At 44.4% G+C, this 23,462-nt stretch overlaps 1 protein-coding gene across 7 annotated transcripts in view; it reads right to left on the reverse strand.

Annotated features, from left to right (window-relative positions):
• SASH1 (SAM and SH3 domain containing 1) overlaps nt 1-23,462 on the reverse strand; it is a 324,812-nt gene that overhangs the window by 44,244 nt on the left and 257,106 nt on the right. For 6 of the 7 annotated variants that reach the window (XM_051855276.3, XM_051855275.3, XM_070073463.2 and 3 more), the window contains one exon: nt 17,707-17,808. In XM_051855276.3, the coding sequence (XP_051711236.3) occupies nt 17,707-17,808 (102 nt within the window). Of the gene's footprint in view, nt 1-1,042; nt 1,564-17,706; nt 17,809-23,462 lie in introns of those variants that run through there. The other variant, XM_008263629.5, reaches the window with a different exon arrangement.

Below are 23,462 nucleotides of genomic sequence, written 5' to 3' on the forward strand. Positions count from 1 at the left end.
GAATGGGGACCTTGGGGGCCCGTTTGGCACGCACGGGAGGGTGGAGCCTCTTTCCTTCCCAGCTTCTTTTGGAACAAGTGCATCCTTGACACATCTGGGATGTTCTAATAGGAAAGCCACGGAGCCAGCGTGGAGAACTTTTTACAACACAGCCACATGCAGGATGATGGGAAAAAAGGAACCAAATGGATCGCGTCTGTAAACAAGAAGATCAGTGCACCGGAATACACTGAAAACATCTGCTTAATGCTAACGTAAACCCCGCGCTGCTGGCGGGACCCCGGCTTCACTGGATCCCATTAACAAGCAGTTCCTGCAACTATGACACACAGAACAAACACTTCCCAGAGCCACATGACACAGGCTTGCAGGCACAGTAGTAATGTACTGGGCTAAAAGCTACACCAAACTTGCAAGGCCCAGGTAGATCTCATTGGGGACCTCTCGACCATGCTGAGCACAGGATCGCGGGATTCCAACCGCGAACTTCGCAGAAACAGTTACTCAGCTCGGGTCCCCAGCTCTTGCACACACAGCACTGTCACAACAAACACCCCCCGCGCCACCTAACGAACGCGATCAAATTTATGGAAGCATTTCTGAGAGGTACTGGCTTGTGAAACTCCCGCAGCAGTTTCTTTAAAACCTCCGGCATCAGCAGACATACGTGCTCGCACTTCCTAGGTCCAAGTGGCCAGGGCGTTCGAGTAAAGAGAAGAAAGCCAGTCGGTTGTAGGCTTCCGAAAACCAATGTGCCACGCTGCCTGAATTCAAGTCCTCCATATGAAAAGCCTGCACCCGCACTCCCTCGCACTCTCGCAACAATGGTCACTCTTTTCCAAAAGGCAGGCGAGATTCCCGGTTGAGCTCGCTGGGCGAGCATGGTCAGGGGTACAAACGGGGAAGGAAACAGCGGAGAACAGAGCGAGAGCCGTGGGAGAAGGAAAGAGACAGCATCGCAGACAGGCGCCATGAAAAAGCTTTCCCTAAGCAGCGACAGCAAACGTTTTTCGATTCACAGTACCCACACGGAGCGACTCACCGGCTTCGGCATTTAGCAGGCCTGGGGGGCTGCTTTCGGAAACGTCTGGAACCCCCGCCCCTCCCCACTCTGAGCGCGGCCCCGCTGTCGGCCAGCCGTCAGCTCTGTAATCTGGAAGTCAGGACGCAGCGCTCCTCGGGCATGGTCCTCTGCAGTTACACGATCCCGCTCGGCCGGCGCAGCTCAACATCCGAAGGAGGAAAAAGCGAAGACACTGGATTCAATTAGCCTCTTTCTGCTCGCGGACTGCACAACTTGTAAGAAAGGCATAAGTCATCAGCTCTAAGCAAATCTCCTATTCACCACCAGGAAAAAAGGCAGTGTTGTGCGTGGCCAACAATCCCTGTTTTCACTGAGGAAGGCTCTCTGACCTCCTGCTGGCCTCGGTTCCTTAATTACTGTCTATGGAATTCCAGAGAAAGAAAGAAAAAAAAAAAAGAAAGAAAGAACGCGAGAAGCTGAGCAAATCCAGGACAAGGACTCGCGCTTAAAAGCGACTGAACTTCAAAAAAAAAAAAAAAAAAAGGAGCTCTCTTCCGCGGATTCTCCTAAACTCCTAAACCCTCCCTTCGGGGAGTCGTCTCCATTGAAAATAGACACCTTCCAGGGGCTATTTTGGAAATGACTGAATTAAAACTTATGATTTGGGGTTTTTTCTTGGAGTTGCCGCTTTCCCTGGGTCTCCCTCCCTGCTCCTCTTTCTAGTTTAACCACCCCAAGTGAATGCGGGCTCTCTCTCCCCTGCACTGGGCTTCTGGATCTACCCAAAGGGTCTCAGCGATCGTGCCCCCAAGCAGCTGAGTTCTCTAGCATTCTAGAAACGTGAGCACGGGACCTGAGTGGCAAGAGGGTCCTTTCATTTTCTCAGGGGTCTCTGCGCAGCACCAAGCACATGTCGTTACTTAAATGGAACACCCTTCTAAACAAGACCGGGCTGAAAACCCATAGAAAGTCTCCATGACGTGGAGTCTGTCTTTCCACGGCTAAAAGCGTTCCACTGGGCACGTCGTTTATTCCAGCCGTGCGGTGGCAGCTGCCTGTTCCCAGGTGTCTCTCCCACTGTGTGGGTCTTTATGGCACACACAAGGACCCATCTTTTTTCTTTCCTTTTTGTAAACACAACACAAATAAACCGCCTAGCTGCCAGTAAGTCACCATGAACTGTGGTCCCGCCGTAAAATGATAGACTTTTGGATATGAGGGGGATCAGAGGTTACACAAACTAAAAACCGGAGAGGGCAAGCAAAGTCCAAGCTCCAAGCGAGAGGCTACGCTTTCCTGAGCAGAGCCCCCAGGTCCTGCCACAGACCCCCAGTCCTCTCTCTCCCCCTCTCCAGCAAGAATGTCATCAACCCCCTTCCTGACAACAAGGGACACGGCAGAGTCATTTCTGTACCTGCATTTAGCAATATTATTTATTTCTGGTGATGTGTGATATGTATTTAATTATAAAAAACTGGAAAATGCAGAAACACACAAAAGACTGAAATCACCCATGAGCTTCACACTCAGAAAAATCGGTAAAATTCTTATGTTTATGTTCTCCCACATGCACAGTTATTCACCCTGAGTTTGTTTTTTTTTACAATGCCCTTTGATCTCTGGCTGCCCTCTCTCCCACTGTCACCACCAAAAGATGCCTTCAAATGGACACACAGTCAGATCCTAGTGGCTGCCATAGTCATGACCCCACCACCTTGAGCCACACTTCTTCTTAGAAACCCTGGAGCCAACCACGCATACTGCTCAAACTCTTCTAAACCTCACTTTCTAAAAGCAACAGGCTTTGGATGTTTTCCCACGTCAACAAATAAAATACAACACCACGATTCAGTAATACACAGTGACAGACATAAAACCATCATTGGTCTAAGGAACGCTCCCATCAAGAAAGAGATGCGTGTTTCCAATTGTTCAGTATTATACTGCTCTGATGCATACTTTGTGGCAAAATTTCCCAACACGTCTAACAACATTTCTTTTATAGAAGAGATGATTAGGTTGTGAAATTCATGGGTAAAAGAACAGGGGTATTTTTTAAGACTTGATTTGTAGTAAGAACTCTCACAAGTACTGTAAAAAGACTTCCTACTTCCCCTGTAATTGCCAGCACTGAGGACTGCGATATTCTTGTCCATTTGTATAAAGGACAGTGGTAGCTACATTTGTGCTAGAGAGAAACTTCCTGATAGAAAAAGAGAATGTGCTGATTCCAGGCACGCAGGAGGGCATAGAATACAAACACGGGGAGGCCGGCATTGACCCGGACTTAGGACATCTGCAGGTTTGTGAGAAGGGAGAGCTCCAAGAGAGGATCAGACACAGGAGTAACCCAGGCCAACAGTGCTAACTGCGCACAGTGAGCACTGAGGACGGGCAGCTCCGGCTGGGGAGCGGACCCTGCCTTGGTGAGGGGCGGGCGCTCCCACTTGCCAAGGGTTTGCGGGGGCATGGCCATGTGCCCACGGGAGCCCAGACGTCAGGGTTTCGATGATTTTGAAGCTGCACCTTCTTTCTATCGCCTGTGACCTTGGACGCCCACCTGTCTAGCCAAAGTAGAGTTTGGCGGATGCTGTCGCCTTTATAAACAGCATGTGACACCGATCAACATCAGCTTCCCGGCACGCCCCTTCTCCAGGCTGGATTTCACAATCTCTCCACACGCCTTGATCTCCCGCCAGGGTCCAAGAAGCACTGATTCCAGGTCGCTCCCTACCTTGGGGGCAGCACATCAGCCCTGGCTGGCTATGTTTAAGATCCTCCCGACCCTGAGGACTGAGCAGTGTCTGGCCATGGCAAGGGCCCTGTGGCATAAAGTCACTGTGTCATTCTTTGTGTTTATAAAACAATCAGTGTCACTGGCTAAAGGTCTCACGTTGACTTACGCACGTGTTCCTGAGTTGCCACAATTATCAAAAGTGGCCCCCATTGTGGGATTTCTCCCCCCTCTTCTGTCACAAAGGACTCAGGGAAGGGTGCATCTGTTTAGTAAGAAATATTTTGCTTGTTAGTTGGTGACATCATTGCTCTCTGAAATTAGGAAATTTTTGTCAGCATATGGGGGAAAAAAAAAAGCATGAGATTCCATTCTTCTCCCAGAGGTGCAGTGTAACACTGAAATAATCTCTCTGGCAGCTCCAGCATTAACTAGTTGTCGCCAGATTTGAAGAAAGAGGAAGAGGAGGTGGCGGAGGCGGAGGCAGAAAAAGCAAAGATAATTACATGATACTTTTATTTGGAAAAAATATGTGAGAATTCAAGGTAATAGTACCACCCCCCGGGGCCACAGGCCTGTCAGCACTTCATTCACTTAAGAAATTGCTCAAATAAATTAACTAAGAAACCAAAGCAGCAGCAATGGACGTGTGGGCCCAGGAGGAACTCTACTTCTTAAACTCAGGAACTAAGAACTGCTCTTAATTACCTCCAAATAATGTTTCTATCTCTCCCCTAAAGAGAGCAGGGGAAACTAAAAGCTCTTCCAAGTCCCACCACAAAGTCCGGACAACGTGGCACACAGGTGAGCCCACCCACCCCAAATTACACATTGTTGAGCTAACGCCTGTCTCCCCCTGAAGGGCGGCGGAGAGCACGCTTCGTGGAGGACTGTCTTCCCTGGCTCTGGGAATCCTTGCAAGTTCTGCCCAGGATTTTGTCTCCTTGCCCATAGGTACTAGGCAGGCGAGGGCAGTAGGAGGTGGTAACAGAGAAGTGCTAGGAAGGTGGCCCCCACTTCTGCAGGTCCCTCTGGAGAGAAGCGGGTGGTGGTACCCGGCACAGAGCCCTGGTGTGAGCACCCTGGAGACTACAGCAAAGCACCAAACCCACCCTTTCCCAAGTGCAGTCAACTCTCACACAGCTCCGGCCACGCAAACAGGATGATTCAGGCCACGGCTGCCAAGTGGGGCAATGACATTGGCCTTGGAGGCTCTAGTTTCTGGCGCTGATATTGAGTGTTCATCCCAGAAGTGGGGAAGCTCCTGAGGGATTGGGTGGTGTTTGTGAAGTCACATTACTTTTATGGCTCTTTGGCCTGACTGACTCATGGATCAGGCATGACGACTTCTCAGCTGGGGCTGCCAAAGAGAACCAACGAAGCCAAACAGACATGGGGGGCAGGGGCGGGCACCAAGTTCCTTCCTCCAACCCCAGCTTCTGCCACCAGGCCAGAGGCCATCTGCAAAGCTGGAGGCTGGTGGACTCTGGGTCACCACCTGCAAATCATGATCTTCCTACCACCTGAACATAAGTCTCCTGTTTGCAGACTTAATAAGCAAATTCATATCAGGTTCAAAACTGAAGAAATTCGGGCTGGATCCCACCTTCGAAAAGGAATCATTTAAAGCTGGAAAGGCTGTCTGTGGTCAATTAATTGGCAAAAACATTAGGTCATGATCTCTACTGCACACAGAATCTCCTTCTCACAACAAGGCACCAAATGAGTAACGCCCCTGCTCCCCAAAATGACTACACCCTAGCAGTATTCCACTTAGGGCACCCAGCAAAAATATGGCATACAGTCTACTGCATTGAACTCTATGATCAAAGTAAGAAAACAATTCTGAAGTCCCTGGAAAATGTCCCACATCTACAGCCAGCCCACTACAGTCTGCATTCATTCATATAAACCCCCATTATGAAAGGGAGCCAACTGCTGGGCCTGTTTATGCTTTTTTCTGAGGTAGGTGCACTGGGAATGGCTACAGGAGAGCAATCAATCAACAGAAGGATGGCAAGTCCATGGTACGGCCGATCCTGACTGAAATAAAGGCTCTAGAACAGAACCGGGAATTGGAGAAATGAATTAAAGCCAGAATGTCAATGCTACACCAATTACCCCAGCTCTACCCAACTGTTGTGAACTGTGATGCAGCACATTAAAAATATATATTTGTTTATTTGAAAGGCAGAGTTACAGAGAGAGGGGGAGAGACAGAGACAGAGACTCTTCTGTCCCCTGGTTCATTCCCCTAAATGGCTGCAATGGCTAAAGCTGGATCAAGCCAGGAGCCAGGAACTCCATCTGAGTGTCCCGCATGGTGGCAAGGGCCCAAGCACTGGGACCATCTTCTGCAGCTTTCCTAGGTGCCTTCGTGGGGGAGCTGGTTTGGAAGTGGAGCAGTCAGGACTGATAGGGGACAGTGGCATTGCAGAAAACAGCTTAACCCCCCACAATGCTGTCCCCAGAGCACCTTGAACACAATCTCAGGACAGAGAAGGCAGAGCCCAGGCATCCCAATGAAGGCCACATTTCACCAGTTCCCTGGCCATTGCATCAGACTGCAGCAACAACAAACATGTTTGGGCCATAAAATATAACTCTCAACTGTGCCTTGCAGAAGGGGAGTAGGGAAGGCAAGGGATCTTTCGTCAACACGACAAATAAGTCGAAAAGAAACCCTCATTACATCAGCAAAACAGAAAATATGATCACTGCCACCCAAGCCTAATTAATGTGGAAAAAGAAAGCAGGACAGCTATTCAAACAAACTACAGCAAGGGGCAGAACAAGAGAGGAAGAGCCTAGAAAACAAGGATCCAATCGTTAGATCCTATCTCTTCACTACAAGATATAATTCAAGGAACACAAAGAAATTCCTGTTGCTTCACTCCACAAAATAAGTTAATAAGCACACGAACTCAATGACACAAGACCTCAAAGAGAAGATAAAAAACAGAAATGAGATGAACAAGGGACAAAAACCACCTAGTACAGAACCGATTTACAAATAAGAATGAGCCAAGAATAGACTCTACCCTGTGAAAGTCAAAGCCTTCCTATTATGAATGTTCCCATGGCATCCAAGTTCTTGAGATTTACCCACTTCTTCCCCTAGACCACTGGCCTCACCACCCCCTCCACACAGCAGCCACGCCTCCTCCTCCTCCTCCTCCTCCTCCCAGAGAACTCTCAGTGCTGGCCACTTCCTCTGGGAAGACGGCCCCAACTCTTCTCATGGGAGCTTAATAGATTGTCTGTGTGCTTCTATCTCTCGATAGGAATATCCCAGTTAAGTCCACTGGCATGCCATCCATTTGTCTGTGTCCTCGCCTCAAACATGACCCGTGCACAGGGATTGGATTGTAATAGATATTCAATAACTGTTCTCATAATGAATGAATAAAGAATGTTCAAGGTGATAGTCTTTCACCTACAATGTAGGTCAACAGTTCAGGGAACAGAAGTAATTTGCATTCTTGTAGGAAATAATTATGCAATGCGACTAGCATGTTACTAGTAATAATACAATCAACAGAGAAATATCAGAGGTATGGTGTGGTACAAAGAGTGAGCCACAGTAGAGAATAGAGGGGTATTTTTATAAAAGTTATTCTGTTGACTTACCACTTGGTTGTGTGAAAACATTGCTTTCCAAATGAGTGCTGTTTTGTCTTAAGACTGACTATAGTTCCAAGAGTTTTGATATAGTGGGAAACTATGGTAACTTACAATCCAAATGGACTCTAAACAAGTGACAAGCAGCCTGCGATCTCAGTGAGCTGGCTTAGGATCCAGCTTATTGGATCCTTGGTCTGGATCTTATTCATGAACCACAATAGGGCTTGGGTATCTCTCTAACCCATCGATTAATGAAGAATTGACTTGTGATGAGTCAGTAAGATTGAACAATGATAGAAATCCTCTCTGATCCCCAATCCCCTTGAGGTTGCTCCCAAGAGCAAAATAAGAAACTGGTATTGCAAATCTAAAATTAGATTAAATCTGTACTTAGAAATAATTAGCCAGTAGGGGAAATGTGGGCTATCCCACTAGGAACTCATGTGTGAGGTTGGCCAAATGTAATTATACTAGCAATAATACGATCAACATTTTTATATGTCAAAAATAACACCGATTTCACAGAGTTCAACAACAACCAAAAAAAAAAAAAAATGATAACAACAACAACAACCAAAGACCTTACTGTATCCAAAAGCTGCTTCAAAAACCCTTCTAAAATATGTAGCTTCGGCTTCTGTGACACCTGAACATTTTGTCATTATTTATTTTCGTTCATGGGCTCTTGGGATGTTGAGGCGGTCTGCAGGCAGTACCCTCAGCTCCTTTAACTGAACACAGTGGTGAAAACAGGGATGTCCTGGTTAGCTCCTGATGTGTGGAGGGCCAAATTTCCAGGGCAAGAGAGTACCCTCCACCTTAACAGGTACAGAAAGCCACATCCCTAAGGTCAAGGAGGCCACCCCATCAGCTCTGTAAGGCACAAGACAGTTTCAATACAGTAACTGCTCATTCTCCACAAACAGTACTCCTAAGGCCAAAGAGGCTTACTGCAATCACACCATATGGTCCACTCCTAAACCCACTTACAAAACATTCCCTCCACACAGAAAACAAACTGGTTGTGTGCCTGTAAAAGTATAGCCAAGTACACATAAACTCTTACATGAAGCCCATTCTGACCGCTGCAGCCTATCTACTGAAATGCCAAGTACAAAAATAGCACTGTTAACAGGTTCAGAATGATGGCGGGTGGGTAGGGAAGGGCCTTCCCTGGGAGTCTGCTTCTCTCTGCCACCTGATGCTCGCAGCACCCTTTCCAGGTAGACAGAATTGGCCTGATTTCCAGGTGCAGAAGCTGAAATACAGGAGATGAGGGATTTGCCCGCAGAGGTGGAGCACTCATTTCACTGGGGGCGAACTGTGATCTCAGCCAAGGTCTGACTCAAGTCTGAGTTGAACCAGCCCCCGTCCTGCCCACGCTGGGCCACGGCCTGGTTTCCAAGGGCTGGTAGAGGAAAGAGCTTTCTTCTCATCTAACTTGGAGTAAACATGGTGATGTTAAGGGGCTCATCAAATGCATGCCCCAAGCTTTGGCCCCTGCCCTAGGGAGAAGACTGGGAATGTACGGGCAGCAGGGCCATGGCTCTCAGTCAGCTCCTGTCCAGCGGAACAGAATTCTTATTTGCCAAAAGACCCTACTATATATATTTGCCCAATGGATTGATTTTGTCTTTTAGTTTTATCCTAAACCAGAGATCTAAGGAATTATTACTTTTACTCTTTTAGTGGACATTTTAGTAAGTCTTTACTTTACTGCCATTTTTATTTTAGAATTGCCATTTTATTAAGATACAAATATTTCTTTATACTATCACTTGACCAAATGGAAATTTATAGAAATTATGCATAAAAATCAGATTCATCATCTAACTGCTTCAAGTATGGATTAAAAAATGCAGAGTAAGATGCATTTTAACATATTTATATTTAGGGAGATTTATAGAAGGGTAGGTACCCTGGCACAAGGTAATACAACACAGTAGACAGACCTGTTGATCCCTGTCCCAGAAACAAGGGACATAAACGCCCTCCGATCAGTTACTGTGGGACCTTGTCTCTCCTCCTTTCTCCTGTGTGAAAAATAAAGAACTGAATCTCAGACTCCCGATCCCAGGCTTAAGCCTAGCTTATCTATAACCATGAACAACAAGCTGGACCATTTTCTAGCATAAATCAAAAAAGATCTTGCCACTCAGAACCCTTTTAAGTTGAAACCCACAGAATTATTAAAAAATTCTCTAGGAAAAGAAATACAAAGGAAAATCTTAAACTGTAAACCTTGAAAGCAAAAAGTTTATTCAGAATTTCAAATTATATTTACACTTGGAATCTACTCTCATAAATTTCTTTATCATAAAACACATCTACATGAGAAAAGAAAGACTATAGAAATCAAGCCAACAGTTTTCCTGGAGATACCTACACTGTACCCACGATACCAACTCTAATCTTGTAGTCTTGTGATTCTGCACAACATTTATGCATGTAATAAACACACTGCCATGCAAATCCAGAAGAGTATGAAAATCCTATTTTTTTTTAACTGCTAGGAGATTTTGTTCTAAAACAGTCTTCTTTGGGACCAGATTTCTCCAAATGAGGAAGCTAATCACACTGGCTTGTACAAATATATATAAATAAAATTTTTTTAACAGCTTTGAAACACAAAAACCAAACGTCTGATGAACTTTTATAAGTATGGTCTGAAAGTTCACCTGGCAAAAGAAAATATATTCAAAATAAACACATCAAGCATTGTGAAATTTTGAAAGAATTGGGTTCAACTCAGAATACCACACCCTACAAGAGCCTGGCACATATACAGGCAGGACAATGCCTCTCCACTGCCCACCGTAGCCACAGCACCAGCTATCTGGGGCACCCCCATGAGAGTACGTACTGCTCTCCCAGCACAGTCTGCACAAACTGATTCAGTCTGTAGCCTTCACCAAAGGAAATCATTAACACTCCAGCTTCCGCATACCAGAATTGCGAACTAGATTTTAGGAAGTTCTAGTTTAGACTAACACCGTGGCAACGCCTCCTAAAACATCCAACCCAAACACTCTGGCTTGAAGACAATGTCTGCGAATGAGGTAGGTGAAATGACTCTAAAACCTTAGGTCAAATCTGGCCGTTGCCAAGAGACAAGTTTAGGATTTACAATTTTAGAAGGCCCTCCATAGACTGAAGAGATGCCAAATAAAACATCTTATAATAGGGAGATGTTTTAGTTGAGACCTTGAAAAGTCCTCCTTCTCGATCCAGGACACAGTGAAAATAGCATCTGGTAAAAAGTCAAAGAAGTGACCACATGGTGTTCTGTTTCTGTTGCCCAAAGTTTTGGACAAAGTTCAACCATATGGCTCTTCCATACCTCAAACCAGGTTGCAGGAAAGACATATTTATAGTTGGGCTGAAAGGCTATGAAGATAGGCACATTTGGCTATGAGGTATCCTAACACAGCAGTTCTAACATATGATGTTCTTTTTTTTTTCTAACAGTATAACATTCTTTGCACAAATGTTTTCCAACTTGAAATCTCACCAAATGTAAAAGTAATCAATTATGAAATGATGATTTGCTTTACACAATAACTCACTTTACAAAAATATTTCCCCATGGTTGCTTTAAGCTGGCAGGGAGCTCCAGCTACAGAGACACGCTCCCAGCTTTTTCTGGAACATGTCGCGTATGAAGTGATGCGACTGAATGAAACCAAAATACACATTTGCCATGGACTCTAAAGCTCTTGTGTCTTGTGATGTTGTGCTTTCGTTTTTCTTGACACATTATCTATTTTTAAAATAATTTAAATGACACCATAAACCAACACAGAGAGCTTGACGTTTTCCAGAAAGATCTTTCACGGCCAGCCTTTTGATGAACATCAAGCACCAAGAATAGATCGCCAACTCTTATCTACCCGCTTCATGAAAACCAAGATTTACAGGAACTTATGCCTTGATTAAATAGTTACAAAACCAGTGAGACAGAAAGCATAATTTCTTTAAATATTTTCTGAACCAGAAGGTAAAATGAACTTCCAAACACTAAGTTGGTAGCATAAAATGAGAACTTACAACCCTTCCTCCTTTATTTAGTACATAAAAATTTTCTAAAAGAAATTAAAAATATTAAACATTCAGGTTTTTCACAAAAAAATAAAGTTCTCTACCAAAAACACTTTTAACAAGTCTAATACTCACATCCAAAGTTTACTGTTAACGAAAAACAGCACAGAACAGATTCCCCTTTGGCAAAGAGACAAGTCCCCTGGTAACTATCTTTAGTACTTTGCACTCTTGAACACCAGGAATGTACATATGGATTTATTGTGAGGCAATATGCAATTATCTAACGTCAGCTGGTGGGGGTCGGGGGTGCATGTGAAGTCAATGCAAATGAAATCCTAAGGCATGACAGGCATCAATATAGGCATTGAGGTCTGGTGACAAAGGCCTTATGACCCCTGAAACTTTCATGGCCTGAGCATTCCTGACCACAGCCAGTAGGCTATTTACATCTTACTATAGAAAGGAATCAATAGAAAACTAAAAAATAAAAATAAAAAACCCTGGACCTTCCACAAGAAATAATCAAAGGGCCTAACCCCTGGCAGCAAAGCAGGACACAATGGTGAATCTGAAATGAACTGCTTTGCAACGGAGACAAGTCTAGAATCAGGAAAATGAGCTTCTTGCCGAAGTCTCCATAAAAACCCAGCATAAGGTGGGGCAGCAAGTGTCACAGTCATTGGGATCACAATCAAGTACAAGCAAACCTGGGAGCCGGCGGCGGCGGTTGGCTGTAGTTGTGATCAGAACTGGAAGTGTGGCCGGCGCCGCGGCTCACTAGGCTAATCCTCCACCTAGCGGCGCCGGCACACCGGGTTCTAGTCCCGGTCAGGGCGCCAGATTCTGTCCCGGTTGCCCCTCTTCCAGGCCAGCTCTCTGCTGTGGCCAGGGAGTGCAGTGGAGGATGGCCCAGGTGCTTGGGCCCTGCACCCCATGGAAGACCAGGAGAAGCACCTGGCTCCTGCCATCGGATCAGCGTGGTGCGCCGGCCACAGTGGCCATTGGAGGGTGAACCAACGGCAAAAGGAAGACCTTTCTCTCTGTCTCTCTCTCTCTCACTGTCCACTCTGCCTGTCAAAAAAAAAAAAAAAACAAAAAAACAAGAACTGGAAGCGGGCATGGGTGTCTGCGGAAGTCAGCCAGCACAGCACAAAGCATAAACAGCGCTGCTTCCGCCAGCTCCACAGCTGAACAGACCCGCCTCACTACACCTCTCGGCAGACAGACATTCCCCCACCACCACAGCTTCTGGAAGACCGTCCCAAGTGGACGGAGCATATGATACTGCCGGTTCTTCACCACACTGGCACAGGCTGCATTTACTTTTGAGATGTCTATGAAGAAACAGGTTGACACAACGCCAACAAGGTAAAGTGTACACGACATCTTGAATCTGGGCAGGCACACGGAGGACCTGTCTGTCTCTATTACCTCTGCTATATAGCAAGGACTCCATCAATGTCTCTCCCATGAACAAACAGATATATCGAGAGAACGGAATGCCCAATTCGTAAGAAGCACCTATAATCATTCTGGCATTTTCTATCTAGGTAATGCTTCTCACGGACCCTCTGAAGGGCTCCAACAAACCAACACTTAATAATACCTTCACCACAGCTTGTACAAAATGCCATGGTGCTCTGCTTGTATTAACTCCCCACTAAGCTGGAAGCCTCTCTCCCCGAGTCCAGGGGTGTGAGTCTCACTTCAGTCTCGTTCCTCTGAAAGAACCGAGTCTTGCAGCCCCGCCTTGACGCCGATGCTGTCAATCAGGACTGTACACAGTGGTCTCAACACGAAGGGGCCCACTGTGGACAACTGGCCCTTTGTCTCCTTCCCGGAGCGGGGTCTCCATCACGTCAGTCCTGAGTTACTATATTTGTTCTTCCTGATGTGTAGGTTCACGATTTCTATTTATATTATGTTAGTCTTTAGGATTTGGGGATAGAGACCCCAAAAGACATACTGAAAACCACGGACGTGGTTCTTTTGATTACCTCATGGTCCCAGGACACATGGCTAACTAGCCTAGGACACAGTTCTTTTTATAAACGGTAATGTCTCCGTCTCCTTCACATAAAAGCAAACCAGGCAAGACTTTTTAAATTCATAATCCCGGAGCTGCCATGCAAAGCTGGTGCTTTGCTGCGGGAAATCAGACACTACATGATCACACTTGCTTCGGAGGAGCTTCCCTTTGTTGCTTAGATGCAAAGAAAGGTAAAGAATCCATCGCAGCTGAGGACATGAAACACACCCTGAAAGCAGCCAGGAAAGGAAGCCATTCAAACACAAGTCTGTTCATGAAACATTTCTATGTGGCGTGGCCACTCGACCAGGCACTTGTCGGAGACAGAGAGAACGTAGTGTGTCCTTCTTGCTCAAAGAGCTCACTATTTCCAGAGAGGCTTAAATATGAATTATTTTAATAATTTTAATAATCATACATTAATATTGTCATTAATATATTAAATATTAATATATGATGTGTTGGTTATATATTAATTTTATATAATATGCTATAGTATATGTAGTATTAATTCATGTATTAATATTATTTCTGCCACTGAGATAGCTGTATATGCCGAGTGTATAAAGTGGTTAACAAAAACACAGAAGCAGCAGCAATGCGTGTGCTTTAGGAAGTGAAGAAAGGTTTCACAGAGGGTGTGGCAGCTGAGCTTCCGCTTGATGGACAGGCACCACACGCTGCAAGGAGACCTTTGGGGCAGTGAAACTTGCATGAGTTAAGGCAGAGAAGTGAGAGAGCACAGGGTTAGTGCAGTAACACAGCAGGGACCGCTGCGGCTGGAGTGGCGGGTACTGGGTGTAGGGATGGAAGATGAGACTCCAAAACTGATTAAAGCCAGATCACAAAGGGCCTTCCGTGTGCTAAGAAGTTTGGAATTTATCTCATAGGGACAGGAAACCATCAAGCTTTTTAAAAACACATGATTGCAAGGAAAGAGGTATGTTTTAGAAAGATGAGCGGCTGTATAGGGCATAGACAGGAGGGAGCAACATCTAAAGAGAGGGAAATAGAGTCACTTCCAAATTTCAAGGATGAGATAAATTTAAAAAAAAATCATGAAACACACAGAAAAGGATAATTCCCACCATTCCTGCTCCACAGTTTCATCATGGCACCATGAAATGTCTATTTGAAATTCTGCAGCTTCAATTCCTATGATTCTTGTGGAATTCCTACTTTCAGATGCACTGTTTTGATCACATTAAAATAGAATGACAAAAAAAACAGCATGATAAAGTATCATTATGTACTTAAAACTGTACCTATGAAATACATAAAATTTATTCCCTTAACATAAATTTAAAAATTATACATAAAGATAGCATAATAGAAAGTACCTAAATTGGAAAGGAAGTAAAATGCACTCATATTCTGCAGATGACATGAAAAACCTTAAGATTACACAAACAAAACTGTTACAGCTGATAAGCAGACGCAGCAAAGTATAAAATCAATGTGTAAAAATCAGTAGCATTTATACACATTAGCAATGAACAGTGTGAATAGGAAATTAAGAAAACAATTCCATTTACAACAACAACAAAAGAACACAATAGTTAGGAATAAATATAACCAAGGAAGCAAGAGTTACACACTGGAAAACATTGTTGAAAATTAAAGAAGACAAATAATTGATAAGATATCGCATGTTCATGGATTAGAAGACTTCAATATTGTTAAGATGACAATATTACTCAAACCAATCTACTTCAATGCAATCCCTATCAATATTCCAATGCTTGCTCTCTCATTCTCATTCACTGTCTCTCTCTAAACCCTCTGGAGAAACTGAAAATCCATCATAAAATCCATATGGCATCTCAAAGGATCTCAAGTAAACAAAATTGGATATCTCATCCCTTCCAAATTCAAAACTTACTGCAAAGCTACAGTAATCAAAACAGCATAGTACTAGCAAAAAGATAAACATAGGTACAAATAGAATAAAAGAGAGCCCCAAAATAAACTCTTAGATACATAACCCATTCATTCTCAAAAGGGCATCACAACCATGTGATGGAGAAATGAGAGTCTTTTCAACAAATGGTTCTGGGAAAATTGAATATCCACATACAAAAGAATGAAGTTGGACCCAACTATTACATCAAATATTAACTCAAACTGGGTTCAGAACCTAAATTTAAAGCTAAAAACTACAAAAATCCTTGGAAGAAAATATAAGTTGGCATCTTCACCATACTGAATTTGGCAATGACTTATTGGATATGACACCATAAATACAGGCAACAAAAGAAAAAATAAAATGGATTTCAAAATGAAAAAATTGGCAATTCAGGACACTATCAAGATAGTGAAAAGAATACCAAAAAGGGAGGATATAAAATACTTACAGATCACCTATGTATTAAGGCATTAATATCCAGAATATATAAAGAACTGCAGCCAACAATAACAACAAAACCACAATTCGAGAATTGGCAAAAAACTCGACTAGCCATTTCTCCAAAGAAGATATACAGATGGCCAACAAACATATGAAAAGATGCTTCATATAATTAGTTATTATGGAACTGCAAGTAAAACCCACAAGGAGAAACCACATAATACATATTTGGATGAATATAATTCTAAAAAGGGAAAATAATAACTGCTGGTAGGAAGTACAAAATCTGGTGCATTGCTGACGGGAATTTAAAATGGGGTAGCAACTATGGAAAATGGTATAATTAATCCTTAAAATGTTAAATATGGAATTATATAATTCAGAAATTCTACTCCTACATATATACCCCAAATAACTGAAAGCAAGGACTTAAGATCCACTGGTACACCAGTGTTTTATAACAACACTGTTCATGATAGCCCAAGTGTCCATGAAGGGATGACCAGATAAACAAAATACAGTATACACGTGTAGAAGAATATTACTAGTCTGTAAAAAGGAGTGACATTTGGATACATGCCACAATGTGGATGAACCTTGGAAACATCATGCTAGGTGAAATAAAGTGGACACAACAAGACAAATATTGTGTAATTCAACTTAAGTGAAGGAAGACAGTAGTCAAACTTACAGAGACATGGAGGTGAGAAGAAGGAGTTGCTATTTAATGGGTGAGGGGTTTCTGTTTAGGAGGACAAGTCTCTGGAAGAGCACTATGCTGCTGGTTGCACAGAGATGAGAACATAGGGCACTTCAAAAAGCTTGGGAAAATGGAAGTGAAACAGAAGTGTATTTTGGGGGCCGGCACTGTGGAGTGGTGGGTAAAGCTGCCACCCACTGTGCCAGCATCACATACAGGTGCTGGTTCAAGTCCCAGCTGCTCCTCTTCCAGTCCAGCTCTCTGCTATGGCCTGGGAAAGCAGTAGAAGATGGCCCAAGTCCTTGGGCCCTGCACGCACGTGGGAGACCTAGAGGAAGCTCCCAGCTCGTAGCTTTGGATCAGTGCAGCTCTGGCCTTGCGGCCATTTGGGAAGTGAATGAGTGGATGGAAAACACCTTTCTCTCTCTCTCTCTCTGTAAATCTGCCTTTCAAATAAATAAACAAATTTTTTTTTCTTTTTCTTTTTCTTTTTTTTTTTTTTTTGACAGGCAGAGTGGACAGTGAGAGAGAGAGACAGAGAGAAAGGTCTTCCTTTTTGCCGTTGGTTCACCCTCCAATGGCCGCTGCGGCTGGTGCTCTGCGGACGGCACACCGCACTGATCCGATGGCAGGAGCCAGGTGCTTCTTCCTGGTCTCCCATGGGGTGCAGGGCCCGAGCACTTGGGCCATTCTCCACTGCACTCCCGGGCCACAGCAGAGAGCTGGCCTGGAAGAGGGGCAACCGGGACAGAATCCGGCACCCCGACCGGGACTAGAACCCAGTGTGCCGGCGCCGCTAGGTGGAGGATTAGCCTATTGAGCCGTGGCGCCGGCCTAATAAATTTTTTTTTTTAAAAAGTACATTTTGGTACAAAAAGTATTGAGATCCACGCATAACTTTTTAACAATATGTATTTTCCATGAACTTTTTGAAGACCCCATGTAACTAATGACACTGAGTGGAATACGTAATATGGCCAATGTTATTTGCACACTTTCTTAAGATTTTTTAAAAGCCAGCAGTTGCACTGTTCTGACTGCAGGTGGGCCTCTATCAGGTTAGGAAAACGGAGTAACCTGTAAGAAGAGATGCCTCTTTTCAGAGCCAGGTGGGAGTTGAGAGCTGTGAGAACCAAGCCCAAGGCTGAACCGGTACAGGCTGCACTGTATTAGAAGTAGTGCAGATGCTTGGAGAGACAGCACTTACATTGCAGTTGGATGAGCCATCAAATGATGGGTAGGAAACATCAGGCCAGTCTGCGGGGTCCAAAGGGGCTGGCTGCCGGTGCTGAGCCTCATATTCTTTGAGCTGCAGTGAGAAGAAAATGCTAAGGGTGAGCTGGAAATCCTGGCCGAACGCTATCTATGTAGCAGCAGAGAGATAACTTTGGGCACCTTCGCATTTTTCTAGAAGCTGAAGGAAGAACACCCAGCCCTGGGGGTTTCCTTCTAAACCAAACCAACATACAACCCAGACTCTCTCTATTCTGTGTTCCAGAAAGAACTGTGACTTCCCCTCCAACCCCCTCCAACCCCCTCCAACCTCAAAACCCATCTTTCTTCAGCTCAATCAGAAGCTTGCTAGCAGAAATTGTAGTCTGGCCTCTGAAATTCTTCCCACGTGCGTGGGTCAAAAACTCACACGTTCGGGGATAAGACACTGGAGTAGGACTGCAGGCAGGTCAGTAACAGAGGTGGAAGCAAAACACTGGCAGCTGAAAGCCACTTGCTTTTCCCATTCACTACTGCTGCAAGTTATTACCAGTTCTTTTTTTTTAATATTTATTTAATTTATTTATTTGACAGATAGAGTTAGACAGAGAGAGAGACAGAGAGAAAGGTCTTCCTTCCGTTGGTTCACCCCCCCCCCCCATGGCTGCTACAGCCTGCACTACGCTGATCCGAAGCCAGAAGCCAGGTGCTTCCTCCTGGTCTCCCACTCGGGTGCAGGGCCCAAGCACTTGGGCCATCCTCCACTACCTTCTTGGGCCACAGCAGATAGCTGGACTAGAAGAGGAGCAACCAGGACAGAATCCGGCACCCTGACCGGGACTAGAACCGGCGCCCATATGAGATGCCAGCGCCGCAGGTGGAGGATTAACTAAGTGAGCCACGGTGCCGGCCCCAACAAGTTCTTGTCTAACACATGCTATGGACTCTTGAGGATGGGCAGAAGAATAAAAGGAAAGTTCCAGAAATATTAAAACTTTAGATTTAGCAAATAAGTTCCTGATTTTTCAAAATCACAGGAAGGCAGGTAAAATGTAATAGAAAAAGTGAGCAAACACAGTAAGTTCTCTCGGAATGGCGTGAGAAGTTCCAGGTGTGTTTCATAAAACACATAGAATACTTATTACAATTGTCATTGCATTAAAATCCTGTCATGAAGCAGTTTTTGGATATGAATTGAAGATGTTGATCATATCACGTTCTATGAACCAAATTTAAACAGAAATCACCTGGCCTGGGAGCCCACGTGGCAGACATGAGAGCTCTGTGCATGTCTTAGATTTGTTATTTCTTTTTCTCTCCTGTATATCCATCTCCGCCATCTACTTCAGGGTCTAAAAGTGCTTCTTCTGGTAGATTCTAATTATGTGCCCCATCCGAATTTTGCCACTTACTGACGTTTTTAATTATCCTAATTACCAAACGATACTTGCTATAAAGTTGCAAAACAAGGGCCTGTGTTGTGACACAGCGGGTTAAGGCACCACCTAGGACATTTCCATCTCACGTGAGCACTGGCTGCTCCATTTCTGATCCACTTCCCTCTAATGCGTCTGGAAAAGTAGCAGAGATGGCCCAAGGGCGTGGGCCCTTCCACACACCCACATGGGAGACACAGATGGAGTTTGAGGCTCCTGTCTTTGGCCTGTCCCAGCCTTGGCCACTGTAGCCATTTAGGGAATGAACCAGTAGAAGGAAGCTCTGGGTCTCTCTGTCTCATCTATCTCTCTAACTCTGAGGTTGAAATAAATAAATATTTTAAATAGTTACTAAACGGGGCTGGTGCTGTGGTGTAGTAGGCTAAGCCTCCACCTGTGGTGCCAGCATCCCATATGGGTGCCAGTTCATGTCCCGGCTGCTCCACTTCTGATCCAGCTCTCTGGGAATGGCCTGGGAAAGCATCAGGGGATGGTCCAAGTGTTTGGGCCCCTGCATCCACATAGGAGACCCAGAAGAAACTCCTGCCTCCTGGCTTTTAAGTGGCCCAGCTGTGGCTATTGAGGCCATTTGTGGAGTGAACCAGAGGATGGAACACCTTTCTCTCTGTTTCTGTTATAACTCTACCTGTCAAATAAATAAAATATAATTTTTAAAAAATCTAAAAAATAAAAAAAGTTACAAAACAAGATCTTTTAAAAATTTTAAACACTGCATTGTGCAGGGAAAAAAACAACCTGGTTATCATTTATGTAGTTATATTTTTCTAGCCTATTTTGCTTCAAGATGGTTTTATTATAATTTCATGGAGGAATGGCAAATTATGACTTCCATTTGATAACATATATTTTAAAGGAAATGTTTAGAGTTTTATATTAATTCCAGAAGTTACAAAATACTTATACAGTGTGTGTATGTATCTATGTGTGTGTGTGTCCATCTGTCATACACAGATCCAGTCCCTTTCATATCCTATTCTGCCCAGTGTCACTGTGCTCCCACATTTGCCGTCCATGACGTGATTCTTAGAGGGAAGGCCATTTTTAGTAAGTTAATGCTTGGAGACCTACAGGGAGAACACTATAATGTTTCAATCTACCTGTGCTCATTGTAAGAAACATTTATATTATACCAAATCTAAATCCCTCCAGCTATCATTTTAATTTACTTCCTCCTAATCTGTCCTCAGTAGAAATGTAAAAAGCACACACACTCTCCCGTGCACTTGGGGATGCACAGTTTAACAGCCCTCCGATGCTTACAGGCAGTGAGCTGCTTTTCTCCTGCTTCATGTCTGATATAAATCCTTTATTTCTGATATAAATCGATAAAACTACTTCTCCTCGTGGGATCAATTTAAGCAAACTTCCTATAAGCTCTATGAGCCTCATTCTATGTCTAAATCTCTGTGCTTGACATGTAAAAGCTGCTACAAAGAAACAATTCAATAACACACATAGGTTCCCAGTTCATGAGCATGCCCTTTGGTATACCAGATGCCCAGATTTTTACAACCCTATTCATTTGTCTATGTTTAATCTCCCAGCTATACTCTGCCCTGGAGAACAGGGCTAAGGACCTGTCTCCACAGAGATGCCTACCCGGTTGCCCTCTCTTCAGTCAGCTTTCAGATGCTCCATCTCTGGTAGGACAAACCCCACAATGCAATTCTTGCAGAGTTGCTCACTCCCTATGGGCTCAGGGCAAGCGAGACTTCCCCTGAATCAGCATCTCTCTCAGCTCCTTCCCCTCTCTCCTGCTTCCCTCCTCACTCAGAGGTTCCTCTTGAAAGCCTTCCTTCAACAAGAATCCCTGTCTTGGGCGCTGCTTCTCAGGAACCTGATAGAAGACCAGTGACACTGGGACCACTGCTGCCTGTGACGCCAGTGTCCCATATGGACACCAGTTCAAGTCCCAGCTGCTCCACTTCTGATCCAGCTCCCTGTTAATGTGCCTGGGAAAGCAGTAGAAAATGGTCCAAGCGCTTGGCCCCTGCACGTGGTCCCTGGGTTCAGACTGGCCCAGCCTTGGTCATTGTGGCCATTTGGGGAGTGAACCAGTGGATAGAAGATCTCTCTGTCTCTCTCCCTCTCTCTCTAATGCTGCCTTTCAAATAACTAAAATAAATCTTTAAAAAAAAAAAAAAAAGACATGGAAAGGGAGAGAGCGGGAAAGGGGAGGGTTGCGAGTGGGAGGAAAGTCATGGGGGGGTGAGGGAAGCCAATGTAGTCCATAAGCTGTACTTTGCAAATCTATATTCATTAAATAAAAGTTAAAAAAAAAAAAAAAAAGACAAGTGGCATTAAGAAAAGTTCAAGGCCAAAGCTAAAGCACTGGTGACATTCAGTAAAAAACAATTAAGTGCTTTAAAAAAAAACTAAGGACTTTTTTTTTTTTTAATTCTTTGACAGGCAGAGTGGACAGTGAGAGAGAGAGAGACAGAGAGAAAGGTCTTCCTTTGCTATTGGTTCACCCTCCAATGGCCGCCGCAGCCGGTACGCTGCGGCCTCACATCACACTGATCCAAAGCCAGGAGCCAGGTGCTTATCCTGGTCTCCCACGCGGGTGCAGGGCCCAAGCACTTGGGCCATTCTCCACTGCACTCCCAGGCCATAGCAGAGAGCTGGTCTGGAAGAGGGGCAACTGGGACAGAATCCGGCGCCCCGACCGGGACTAGAACCTGCTGTGCCAGTGCTGCAGGCGGAGGATTAGCCTAGTGAGCTGCGGCGCCGGCCAAAAATCTAAGGACTTTAATTTGCATTTTTCACACAGAAGTGGTCTTGTGCAACCAGTCATAGACTTCTCAGATGGAGAAACACATATTTAGTAATTATATCATATAAGTAGTCTTCAGTATTAATAATTATGTTAAAGGAGATATGATTATTAAATTGTGGTCATAGAACATGCTTTCAATTTCTGATAAACATGGCTTCTAGTTAAAAATTCAAAGCACACATTTTTCTGTGACATAGCATCACTGTTGCTAAGTATCATACTATCAAAACAATTAATAGTATTTGTTTCTATCCATGTTAAATCTGAGCTTATCCCATACTACCCCCCAACCTACGCCTACACACACACACACACACATATTCTGGGCAAGCGAATAATCTAGAACTTCCAAGTATCTGTAACTCAGCACTCTTTACCTTGCAGAACTAGTACAAGATTTGAATACCATGAACTCACCAGCTAAGAGCTAGGTATGTTCTTACAATTAGTACGTGGAAAGCATGTTGTTCACAATCTGCCAATTCCCCAGATCCCTGAAAACAATTTTCTGACTTAACAAGTTCAATTGCCCTAAAGCATATGCAGTAAGCATCCATCATAAAAGTATTACAAAGTGCTGGAACTGTCACTAAGTAGGATGGGGATGTTGAGTTAATGCAATATGAAACACATGACTCGGAGCTGTCTTTTACAATCCCACACGTCCAAGGCAGTGTAGCAGGAGCTGTTCTGTCAACTCTGTGGTCTTCATGTGCTTCAGTGTACACTGACATGTCATACATTACGACTTACTTGTATGACATTATGACTTACTTTTTCACTTTGATCTTGATTTGTATTGGAAAACCAGTTTGAGGAGTGGGAATGATGCTTGTAGGATTTACAGTGGGAAAATAACAATCAATGAGATCCAGTTCATAGCAATGGGGCACTGTGGACCAAACTGTTTTGATTTGAACACAGGCAAAATGTTCCCCAATATGATGACATTCGGCTCCAATGGCACAAGGACAGACTCTCATAATGGGCTGTTGTATAATTATTGGCCAGGATTCGAACCCAGAAATTCTACCCTCAAGTCCAAAGTTTTTAGTGACAGAGGGAGACAGGCCTACCTGATACCCTAGAGGGACAGCATCCGCTGTCCTAGCTGAGGAGTCTGGGACATTCTTACTGTGGGCTTTCAACAGGGCTCAGTGTCATGACTCCTTTATATTGCAATCAAATAAATTGAGATCCTTGAACTGGACACAAATTAAAAGAGGCAGATAATCTCCATAGACTATTTTCTGTTCTTTTTATTTTATTTTTTTTGAGAGAAAGAGATAGAAAGGTCTTCCTTTTCTGTTGGTTCATCCCCCAAATGGCCGCTACGGCCAGTGTGCTGCACTGATCTGAAGCCAGGAGCCAGGTACTTCTCCTGGTCTCCCATGCGGATGCAGGGCCCAAGCACTTGGGCCATCCTCCACTGCACTCCCGGGCCACAGCAGAGAGCTGGACTGGAAGAGGAGCAACCGGGACAGAATCCTGCCCCTGAACCGGGACTAGAACCTGGGG

This window comes from Oryctolagus cuniculus, chromosome 5 (genome assembly GCF_051225735.1).
Source record: "Oryctolagus cuniculus isolate XC-2025 breed Fujian yellow rabbit chromosome 5, ASM5122573v1, whole genome shotgun sequence".
NCBI classification, from domain to species: domain Eukaryota; kingdom Metazoa; phylum Chordata; class Mammalia; order Lagomorpha; family Leporidae; genus Oryctolagus; species Oryctolagus cuniculus.